Source organism: Filicampus tigris, chromosome 7 (assembly GCF_054856515.1).
Source record: "Filicampus tigris isolate MCC_2025a chromosome 7, RoL_Ftig_1.0, whole genome shotgun sequence".
In the NCBI taxonomy this organism is placed as follows: domain Eukaryota; kingdom Metazoa; phylum Chordata; class Actinopteri; order Syngnathiformes; family Syngnathidae; genus Filicampus; species Filicampus tigris.
Genome location: NC_141223.1, coordinates 27,932,501 through 27,945,000, shown reverse-complemented (window position 1 = coordinate 27,945,000; position 12,500 = coordinate 27,932,501). Strand labels below are relative to the sequence as shown.

The 12,500-nt window shown below is 38.2% G+C and overlaps 1 protein-coding gene and 1 long non-coding RNA gene across 24 annotated transcripts in view; one reads left to right on the top strand and one right to left on the bottom strand.

The window, feature by feature from the left end:
- brip1 (BRCA1 interacting helicase 1) overlaps nt 1-12,500 on the top strand; it is a 302,307-nt gene that overhangs the window by 1,370 nt on the left and 288,437 nt on the right. For all 23 annotated transcript variants that reach the window (XM_086034853.1, XM_086034852.1, XM_086034839.1 and 20 more), the window contains exon 2: nt 8,765-8,876. In XM_086034853.1, the coding sequence (XP_085890979.1) occupies nt 8,765-8,876 (112 nt within the window). The remainder of the gene's footprint in view (nt 1-8,764; nt 8,877-12,500) is intronic.
- On the bottom strand, nt 927-2,677 carry LOC147145407 (uncharacterized). Its single transcript, XR_015087523.1, has 5 exons — nt 2,254-2,677; nt 1,804-1,879; nt 1,660-1,721; nt 1,246-1,339; nt 927-1,169 (listed from the first exon to the last, which is right to left on the bottom strand). It is a non-coding gene; the product is annotated as an uncharacterized LOC147145407 (long non-coding RNA).

The window sequence follows — 12,500 nt, the reverse complement described above, 5'->3', positions numbered from 1 at the left end:
TTTTTTCATAGTTTGGCCTGCGGTGCGATTTATACTCTGGAGCGACTTATGTGTGAAATTATTAACACGTTATTACCTGTACATCATTTCACATGTTATTGCAGGTCCATCGGCCCACGGGAAATTCTCTTTATTAGCCCCTTCTCCACCAACAAGCCCAGGAACTTTTTGTTCCTGGTAATATAGTTCCCGGTAACAAAGGTTCCTGTGGCCCAGGTTGTTTGCGTCCCCACAGTGTCAAATAGTTCTTGGTAAATTCTGCAAATGAGACTGATGACACATCAGTGGGAGGTGTTGTGTTAGTTCCCTACTCATTACTGACACCCGACATCAACATAATTTCAGGTAGAGAATAATTAAGTGACCTTTAAAGCTACCATATAAATAATATTAATTTAATATTGGTTAACTTTAAAATATAAAATCAATATTAAAGTGTGTCAACATGAAAATCAGAGTGAAAGTATTGTTGCTTAATGGTGATGTAAACTTACCTTTTTATTTACTTTATTTAATCTCAATAAGGCAGTTAAACTATTCTCATTTGCAATGCCATCCAGGCTGCAAACAAGTCTTTGAGGCAGTGATTTACAGACATATTTGTGTGTATTTTTTTCTTTAAAAGATTTTCCCTAATGCACATAAAAGCTGAACCTATTTGTAGCCTGTCATTGAAATTAATATGTACGTAAGATATAGCTTGTGCATATATCATGTTGTTTTTATATGAGTATATGTATTTGTTTTTATTTTGCCATGTTTTAATCTGCTGTCTGTAGCCTGGTCAGCATTGCAAATACCGTACCTGGATAAGTAAAAGTTAAATAAATGAAACAAATACATGGCTTCATTAACAGCTCTTATGGAGTTTTTAATGACAGCAGCGTGAAGTAAGTTTTGGAAAAAACAATTATACACTGCGACTTTTTATTTGTGCACATTTAAAAGACAAAATACACAGCCAGAAGCCTGGCTGAATTTTCTAGTCTTGCACCCGGACCAACTCGGCATCGTAATTTTCTAGTCTTGCACCCCAGACCAAATCGGCATCGTTCGCAACTTGGAAAAGTGTATGGCTTGCCACACGTTATTTTCTGCCACAGTGAACTCCTGGCCTGCGATTCCCATTTCTGCGATTGAATCCAAGGTCCCATCCCCTACGCGCTTTCCTATTGACATGATAGAAAGGCAAATTTAACAACGGAATTGTCCTACAAGTTACTGTAAGTGAAACATCTTACTGACACGGGCAAACGCTGGCTGAGGGATGCTTCTTGGTAGCCTGATGGAGAGCTCACACTTGTCGCTGCATTGGAAACTTCTTCAGCATGTGCAACAGCTGCAAATCAAAAAACGTGCAGAAAAATGTCATAGTTTAGTATTAGTGGATATAAATCAGTAATTTATGCAGACATTTGCATTTTATGATCAACTGTTTTTTATTTTTATTTTGATTAAACGTGCAATATTTTATACTAGTACTGTACTGTACTTGAGTTTATAAAGGTGGAAGCTATGTTGAGGAGGCAGAGCCTTACCTTTGGCATCAGCCTGTTATTGCCTGTTATAAGTAACTGAAAAGTGCTACTGATAATTGCTGCAACAGGTGACAAACTAAATAAAACCACAAATTATTTCTGAGTACAACAGGTATTTTACCTTCATGCCTCAGAAACAGCAGTGCAGCACATCCAGGAAGAGTTGATCGGTCTCCTTTTCCTCTTACATGTTGACATACAAAAGCAAAATGGGTAACAGTAAATAATTCAAGAGCCCTACAAATGATTGTAAAATGAAATTTACCAGGACTGGCGATGCTTGAGTCGCAGGAGACACTGCACTTCTGTGTAGCGGATGATGATGGCTCATGATTTCTTCACTTAATCAAAATACATGCCCAAAAAAGGCCAGAGTTCGCTATTAGATTATATGGGTCTGTAATTTACGCCTTACGTTTGCATTTTATTTTTAACAGTTGTTTTTTTAACATTTATTTGAGGTGGATGTTATTCAAAATGCAATGCTTCATTATCTATGTACATTTTTTCCCTGTTTGCTCAAACTTAATATTACAGTGGCTAATAAAACGAATCTGCTTTCTGTAAATACAGTAAATCCACTATCCTGTTTTATGAATACTTCAGTGGTGAGACTTTCAACAGCTAACCATTTTCAGTGCACATGCACTCACACAATTTGTGTTTCTGCTAAAAATTTAAATATTCCAAGTATTACTGAGTATTTCGTGTTTACCTTTGTCAGTAGCGCCACAGCAGAATCCATCACTCCGGTGTCCAAGAACGCATGTCCAACCCATGGCATCTAGTCGATCGTACAATTTGCTCACTCGACGGTCATTTCCACTCGGGCTGTTGTGATCCGTGAGCGTTTTATTCGTCTTGTTTTAACTTTACATCTTCCTCGGACTTGTTTTGCCGTGCGAACAGTTTAAACTCGCCTTGCTCGGCAGTAATAAGCTGGTACATATTGGTCGCTCCTTGTCGCTGAGTCAAAGTTGGGTTGGATGTCTTTGTCCCCCAAAAATGCTCACAAGAGCCTGCACATATTTGTCCGTCTAGATATTCATTCACTTTTCCTTAATATTTGAAATATTGGATGAGCAAGCACAGCAACGGCACAGTTAGCAGTTACCGGAGCTAAAGGCTAATGGCGTCGTGGAAAACAGACCCCTAAGTCCGACCGACCCCTAAGTCCGACCGACCAATCTGCGTTTGTCAGCGCAGCCTGCCCCTGCGCAGATTTCCGTCTAGGCTACCATGGACCTGGTCGCCTGCGGGGCCGAAATGCCCCCACTAATGTCCCAGGGCCATTTCGTTACCCTGGTAATTTTTTTGGGTGGAACCACTTTACCAGGATAAAGTCAAAGGTTCCTCCAAAGGTTCCTGCTGTGGAAAAGGTGCTATACAGAACAACTTCAAAGCATTCTCGGCCGGGCATGTTATGTATGGTTAGAAAACTGAGTTTCTGCAGATTCGAATGATACCAAACATTATGATATACAATAATCTGCAGGCTCGGCGAGCATTTATGTAAAAAAATCGCTAACACACAAAAAATAAGGAACTCACCATTTCAACCTCATAAATGTCCGACACAATTTCATAATCCATCATCAATGATCACATTACGTCGACAAGGGTCCAGTAAAAGTATTCCTGTAATATAGTTAATATAGTAACATTTCAAACATTGTAACACAAACGCATTCAAATACAGTAGCGTATTATTCGGGTCCCTGACTGTATTTTCAGTATAGGCAGAACATAAAACAAACTCACTTTTCCCTTCAATTATTTTTTCAAACTATTGTATTATGGTGTACAATACAAAAAATAAATGAATAAATAAAACAAATGAAATATCAGGTGCAGCTATTCCTGGCACATTTTCTGGTGTGCATTCTTAGAAAAATATTCAACAAAAGCAGCACCATGAAAAAACAAGAATACTTTACTAATACAAAATAAATTATGTGATGGAGAAATGTCCCATCTTAAGTGGTGAATTCTAATCAACAGATTACAGTACAATTTACAAATAAATAGCTCCTTAGAAAATAAAAGTTAGTAAAATAGGTTCGCGAAGGAACCTTATAACGGGGCTCAAGTGTCCGAAAAAATGCACGAAAACTCATCAAACTTTGCATTCTCATTGGGCCTGGCGAAAAATTTGATATTTTAAAGTTTCCGTAAATGACGCAAACAAAATGGCTCTGTAAGCACCACCTAGAGTGGCAAAAATAATAACCAATCCCCGGCCCGTTTGACCTAGGCCTACCAAAATTGGCAGGCACGTGTAGCACCCCGAAACGTACAAAAAAGTCCATCGTAGCCATAGTCTAAAGTGAACAAGAAATGAGTTAGGAATTTTGGCCCATTTTTGCACATTTACAGGGGGCATACTTTTGCACCCATGTTGCACAGGATTCATCCAATTGACTTCAAACTTCAGATATGCCATCTTAATACCGAGGGCAACAGCTGGGAATTTTTTGGGGCGATTTCGATAAACTGTATGACGGGGGCGAGGCATCAAATTTGGCGTAATTTTTTTCCTTCGCCATAAAGGAGAGAAACCATAATAACTCCCCTGCACATGCTCCAAAAAATCCCAAACTTCACTTGTACGGAAGGAGTCACGACCTGAAGACATGTATTTGATAATATTCCATTATACATATAGTGCCACCTAATGGCGACAAAAATAGTCATTTTTTACATTTCTATATGAGCCATACTACCGAATTGATTGAAATTGCTGTCCCACAATGAAAATCAAATGTTAAAAAACAATGAAGTGTTCAGACCTTGCATATTTAGTAATATGTTGTTATGATCTATTTTACCACAAGGCATTAATTGAGATACTATTAAACTGAATGTATAAAAAGTCATCTTTTATATGTCACTTCCTATTGGGAGGTGGCTGTCACAATCTCTAACTCTTAAATTTCAATTCATGAAAAAAAAATGTAGAAGATTTTTGCCAATTTAAAAAATACTTTACTTTAATAGATCATTTTGGTTGCTTTTAAATGTATGGTGAAAGATTTACATTGATTTTGTCGATTTTTTTCAAATGAGAAGTTTTTCTGTAAAAAAACCTGTAACAACTTCTCATGTCACTACCGAAACGCAAAGAGTATTTGTCTGTAGGCAGGGCTGATTTTAGCCACATCCCCAGAAATTTCACCAGTAAGAGACATTACCTTCATGTTCATCACTGGGCACATGGCGAGTAATTAGTTGGCAGCATTATTAAGTTAAGTTAGGTTTTAAGGACTGTCGCTACCGAACACCTCATTTTGGCTATAAAATGAGCACTTTTGATTTGAATGCTAAATGTACTGTTTTCTATCTTTGTACACATGCTCAAAACTGTCTGTGGTAGCCACGTTGTGCCTAGCATTGTTGAGTATTGTCAACAACTATCATAAAATAATGATTTCAGTAGTGACAATATGATGTTTATTTTTGAATAAAGTAAGTTTTAAATAATATAATACATAGATACATTTGTCATACATAGATCCTTCTGATTTTAACAATATTATATTCCATCTTTTATCAAAATTTGAAGGGAAAAATAAAACCAAAACAGTCACTACCGAAACATACAGAAAGGTTTTGGTTGTGACATAATTGTTTCGGTAGTGACAATATGGTGTTTATTTTCTAATACATTAAGTTTAAAATAATATAATACATAGATACATTTGTCATACATAGATCTCTCTGATTTTAATAATATTCTATTTCATATTTTATCTTAATTTGAAGGGGAAAACACCAAAATGCCAAAACGCCTAGAAGAGACAGAGTACAGGTGAAGGGTTACAATGACCCAGTGAAATCCAAAGAATATTTAATGAAGGAAAGAGAAAGAAATAAGAGATGGAAGGAAAGCTGAAGTCTACCAATGAATTATCCAGCAGAGAACAAAGGAAAGTCAGAAGAGCATGGAGGAAAAGACAAGACCACTGCATGTCTCTCAAAAAACTGAGAGAGGGGGAACATACATACACGGAAATGTATGTCACAAAAATGTTTGTCATTTCAATAAAAATTTCATTTGGAAGGTGAAACCACAGTTTTTCATTGATGAAGAGCCCTGTGATGGACAGGTGACAGGTGACTGGTCCAGCGTGTACCCTGCTTTTGCCCCAAGTCAGTTACGATCAACTCCAAACCCCTGCGGCCCTGAGTACAGCACAAAGCAGTAGAAAATGGAAAAATAATGTTTCATGTTGCATGTTCTCCCCGTGCCGGGTTTTCTCCGGGAACTCCGGTTTCCTCCCACATTCCAAAAACATGCATGGTAGGTTGATTGGACACTCTAAATTGCACCTAGGTGTGATTGTGAGTGCGGATGTTTATTTGTCTCTGTGTACCCTGTGATTGGCTGGCAACCAATTCAGAGTGTCCCCCGCCTACTGCCCGAAGACAGCTGGGATAGGTTCCAGCACGCCCGTGACCCTTGTGAGGATAAGCGGTATAGATAATGGATGGATAGATGGTTATAATACACGTTAAAAGTTAAAATATAGCATAACTAGTTAGCGATTACAATGCTACCCTCACACAAAGTATTACTGCAACAGCAGCGACAATATGGTCACTATTGAAATGTTGCAGTCACTACCGAAAAAACTGATGTTTTAACAAAAATAAAAAGTATTGAATTATCAACCAACAATCTTGATAATTATTGTTTAAGGGTATTTTTGTTTTTTAATTAATGGTGACTTTTGAAGATATTAGGGAAAAGCGAGAAAATGCTATTTGAAAATTGACTGTACTTTTACTATATTTGTGCCCCTTAGATATGGTGCAACATGAATACAATAAAGGTTTTTCTGAAATAAAATACAAATTTCACGCATTTTCCAACTCTGAATTTGAACCAATTCAGTAGAATGGCCCATATACTGCACGGAGCCCGTTGAACGAATCTGACTGAAAATTTGTCAGAAAAGCCTCAAGACGTTGATCTTGCTCTACGCTGAATATTATGACTTTTTGGCGAAGGGCGTGGCCATGGCTGTGCCGCAAATTCTGATGATAAGTGACAATAAATGCTGTTCTATCTTGACTCACATTATCCAAACTTCTCGAAATTTTTCATATTTGATGATAGCGAAGGGCTGAAGACATCTACGAATGTATTTTTCATCGTAGTGGTAGCGCCACCTAGTGGCTGAAGGAAATACATGTTTTTTCTTTGACATTTGCCAAAAAATACAACGCTCATTTTGAGGGTCTGAACATGCACGAAATCTCACGAAACTTTGCACATACATCAGGCCTAGCGAAATCATCAACATTTGTTACTCTTTTGTGCAATTTGTAAAAAAATGGCTCGCTAGCGTCCCCTAGAATTTTTTTAAAAAAATCAGCCCCGGTTGTAGTTTTCACCGAGATTGATGAAAATTTGGTGGTATATGTAACAGTTCAAAAAGTATCTTGGAGCCATAGGCTAAACCAAACAGGAAGTCCGCCATTTTGAATTAACTTTATAATATGAATTTGCTCTGATTATTGCTGGAACTGGACTCACATGATAATTTCTTTCCCAAAACTACTGAGATTTGATAATCTAAGCTTGAAGACATCCCTGAACTTATTTTTCATCGTAGTGGTACCGCCACTTACTGGCTAAAGGAAGTACATGTTTTATTCTTTGATCTTTTTTTCCTTGCAGGTTAACCAGGTCCACCTCAGAATTGCTCAGAACACTCTGTAGACCTTCCTGATGTTAAAATACAATATTTGTGATTTTTCGTTAAAAGCTATCACCATGGCAACGGGCAGTTCGCAAATAAAACAACGCTGATTTCTAAACATGCATGAAATCTCACGAAACTTTTCACACACATCAGGCCTAGTGTAATCATCTTTTTTTTGTTTGTTTTACGTTGGCAAAAATGACTTGCAGAATTCATTATTATTTACTGTTTCAATCAAAGATGTAAAATAATGTGTCAGTGCAAGAGAAGCATTATTTTAATTTTAAAAAAATCGAGTGGTAATTACCATCATCTATTCTGTTACAAAGACGTCAATATCGTCATTGTCTATAAACCATATCATATGACGTTCGACTGGTTCCACTGGTCTATATAGCACTGCCGTTACTTATGAGAGCTCCCGGCGATCGACGGCGTCCGCCATTAGCCTACCTATGGCTGGAAAAAATTCCACGACATCCTTTGCGGTCTCGCGACACCGTCAAGTGTATCAGAGTATACGGATTAAGTTGGCTAAGAGACGGAGAATTGGATTAAAAAAGGATTGTGACGTATCCGCTGTGCCGGCCTGAAAGGTAGAATGACGTAACATCTAGTGATAGAAATGCGGTTATGCACTCCCAGGCTTTTAATGGGTTAAATAACTTATTTTATTGTAGCGCCTTCACATTTCAAGACTGATTTAATGAGGTTTTTCGTCATATTCCCCACAAAATAACCTACAATTTTGACGTGGTGTCCCGAGAGGTGAGCAGGAGTAATGCAGACATTGCTCCCGGTCGCTATTAACTAGCTACACTCATGGCTCAGCTTAAGAAAAGAGGTGAGCATAGAACATATTCTTGAAAAAAAATGTTTTAGTTGACTTCCGCTTTATATAAATGACCTTTTACAATAATATATATATATATATATATATATATATATATATATATATATTTTTTTTTTCTTGTAATTTATCTTCTTCTACTACTACTTCTACTTCTTTGACTTCTACTTCTTCTTCTGTCTTTTAGCGTTCGGCAAACAACTTTAGTGCATTACTGACACCTTCTGAAATGGCGTGTGGGTGCAGCAAAAACTGCTTCACGACCTCCTAACTCCACTCTTTCAAAAAATGAAAAAAACATGTAAAACTTAACTCACATGAACACACTGAAACTCATTTGAAGACACATTTTTATTCTTATCTTTTGACCCAACATGACACTGACACTTTTTTCTGGTGTGTTAGTATGGTGTATCATTAATTTGTGTTTTAATTTACTGCTTTCACTGTCTTTGTTGTTGTATTATTGATATTTTATGTTATATGTAAAGTGCTTAGTTGCAGCTGCTGTAGAATGTGCTACAGTATATAAATAAAGTTTTATGTATTGTATTGTATTGTGTTGTGATGAGTCATGATTCTCTTTGGTGCATCTTTTTAAACCCCGATTATCAACGATGTTTAATTTCCAAATGGATACAATTTTAAACTTGCTGTTAAATTTACAGATCCTACGAGGGTTGAACTATGGGCAACATTGTTTGCTGGAAAGTCCAACTGGAAGTGGCAAGAGTTTAGCCTTGCTGTGTTCAACGCTGGGATGGCAGCAGGCACAGTTTGGTAAGTAAAAAAATATCTGCTTAACGCCCTTTGGGATTAATTATGTTTACTTTAATCGCCTGCAGATGTGACTTGACTACTTTTTTTTTTGGTACTGTGGTACAGCCATTGAATAGTTAAAGTTCAAAGTTAAAATCCTCACATCAATCCTCCGAAATAAGACAATATACTGTCGCGTCTGCTTGCACAATGACAGAGGCAAGCTATAGTTGATCAATAACCTCTTTATTGACTATATGCACGCAGCACTTCCGCGTTTGATGTCATAGGGCACCGAAGCTTCCGGGGCAGGGTAGACGCTATAGCAGAGCGTGCTGTTGATGTGATGTATCTCTCGGCCTAGGTCCTTAACCTACTCAACAACAGGGACCGCTCCTTTTTTTAACACCAGGACTACCCAAATTTTAAAAGTACTTAGATTTCCTAGTTCCGTCATTTTCCTTTGATGGGACAGTCTAAAATGTTTAATGTGTGTGTAAAAAACCTACAATGTGGCTTAATGTTAGCAAATTATGACTGATCACCACCAAAATACTGTGGCGATTGCTTTGATATTTTTGGATTGAAGTGGGTATAAGTGGAGATGTGCATGTGAATTTTGGTGGCAATTGTTGCTTTCTATCATTATAAGCCACGTTAAGCTTTTGACATGAAGGGTTTTCGACCGTCCCATTTTGACGGCTTGTGCTTTGGCAAAAACGTCATCCCCTAGTATGATTATTAGTGGCTGTTTGAGAACCTATTAAAGGTATTTTATGTATTAAAGGTCTGTTCTGAGAACCTTTGAATGTAAATTATGGACTTTAGCGCCTACCCTGGGTCCACCAGTTCATTGAGTCCCATCATTCCCCCTCTGAGGCAGACGGGTGTGAGTGTCGCTGTAGCTCCTCTTCACTGTAGGGTTCTTGCACAGACTCGCAATCTGAATCATCCGTGGACTCAGCCTTGCCAACATTTTGAAACATATTTAATGTGTCCTCTACTGTAAAACAATTTTTTATTGCCCATGGTGACTTCTCAAAAATCAATGCTGCCGCTGAAAAGTGGAATAAGGACTCAATTATATATATCTATATATATATATATATATATATATATATAGTTTTAATAAAACAAAATGGCAGCATGAGAATAATATTCATACAGACACAGGTACAGTTGAAAGGCCAGTAACATTGTTAATCTATGCACACAGAGTAACAATAACAATCAAAAGCTTGAGAACTGTCAAACTAAGGCTGTGGGAGTTATAGTTATACAAACACCGCCCTTGTGTGGTTGACGGCTGCATTAATACATCAGCTGGTGCTGCTCATCAAAGCGCAGTAACACCGTGTAGAACCAATCCATCTGGGTAGGCACACAGCAGTGATAGCTCGATGTACTGTCCTTTCACCTCTTCTTCACGAGTACGCGCAACCACACAATAATCCCGAAAAATACCTCAACAGTTTGACGATTAGTAGAAATTTTCTGAAGTAAAACGGCTTCAAAACAATGGCGCTGGGCATGACCAGAAAGGGCGATGCCTAACGAGATTTTACCGGAAATGCGTCACACAACTCCATGCATATATCCATCCATCCATTTTCTATACAGCTTCTCCTCACAAGGGTCACGGGGCGTGCTGGAGCCTATCCCAGCTGTCTTCGGGCAGTAGGCGGGGGACACCCTCAATCGGTTGCCAGCCAATCGCAGGGCACACAGAGACAAACATCCGCACTCACAATCACAACTAGGGGGCAATTTAGAGAGTCCAATCAACTTACCATGCATGTTTTGGGAATGTGGGAGGAAACCTGAGTATCCATGCATATAGTCCATTGTAAAAAAAAAAATGGTGAATGTTTCAAAGTAACCATTTAACTGCCTTGTCTTCTTCCATCTGGCTGCAAAAGCTAAACATTGAGAAGAGAGCTGTATGACTGGCACGGCCTCCGACTACAGATATTTTCAGGGACACTCGACTACAGCTAGATCTTACAAATAACAACAATCCACCTTACACAACTGAAGGTTTGATAAAATACCTACAAACTTAAACTCCAATTACGTTGGAACCTTTAAAACGTAAATCAAATTATTATGCAATGATTTGCAAACCTCATCCTGTCGCATTCAGGTAACTTCAAGGTACAGTCTGAATTTTTTGAACTCTGACACCAAGTGATGAAATGCAGTACAAGAATAGTATGTATCGTATTTTCCGGACTATAAGTCGCTCCGGAGTACAAGTCGCACCAGCCATAAAATGCATAAAAACGATGTATAAGTCGCACTGGAGTATAAGTTGCATTTTTCAAGGAAATGTATTTGATAAAATCCAACACCAAGAACAGAAGTCATTTAAAATTTAAATAAAATAAAATAAAAATACAATAGAGACAACAACAGGCTGAACGTTACATTACACAACGCCCCCTCCGCCACTACCCGAAAGCCGAGTTGCCTCCGTCGTGTAACGCTGATAAATATGTCCATATAAATCAAAATAATAAAATTGTGCGCTTAGTACACAACATTTCCACATAGCTACGATGGTAACATTTATCTTACATTCACATATGTAGAATTACAAGAAAATTACGGTAATGTTAGGACTGTATGTGAATTTCCGGGGATTCAGCGGCGCGCCTCATCCAAATAGTCACTCCAATCAAAGAGCGTGACTGGACAGGACCAGGGAACAACATGGCTTCAGTAGCACTCCAATCCATTCCACAGAGCTCAACAACTCGCTCAATCCCGGCACGTACACGACCACGAAGACGGCGCGCATCTGCCGGTAGCCGCTAACGGCTAACAGACTCCAAATGTCTCTCGTTAGGACCCCTTAGCTGTCCAACAATATGCCCGACATAAATCAACATAAAGAAAGGACCCATTAGCTGCCCGAAAACATGTCTGGTGTAAAACACACAAGTTAAACAGTAAACGAATGCCTGTATAAACGAAGCATTAATGAGGAGGCATGTCAGAAAGACTGGAGGGAACCCAAGTTTAGTTCCTACAGTGGCACTTCCTTTTCCTCGGACATATACATTTCCTCTGACATTGTTATTTGGTGTGCGTTGATTGATACAAAACCACACAAACATTTACTCACTCAAATATATACTCAAAATGTTGCAACCGGATGACATTAAAGCATTCAAGAACTTCCATTTTCCTGATTCTCTGACCGAAATCAATGGTCTATACTGCCCCCTTCAGCCAGTGTAAATTCTCTAAATTAATGTAGACAACAGTACAAGGTAAGATAACTTTAAACTCACCAAAACAGTTGTAGATTGATTAAATAAGTATTTTATTTATCGCCGACCATGTAGAATGTTTCCAAGTCTCCAAAAGTATTTATGTATTCGGTCGTAATTATCTCTTTGTTGTCTACACCCTGTACGTGTGTGTAAGACCACAGTCATGGCAAGTAGATGTATTGATAGTCAAATTGGCCATTTATCATACTATTTTAATTACTTATTTATATAAGTGTAATGTGACACAATCAATGATTGGTCATCTGCTGTCTGGGACGCTTCACAACCATGACACAGAAAGTCTGGCGTGTTTGAATTTTGTGCACTGAAAAAAAAGATCCTTTGGATTGACTTAATTTGAACATGT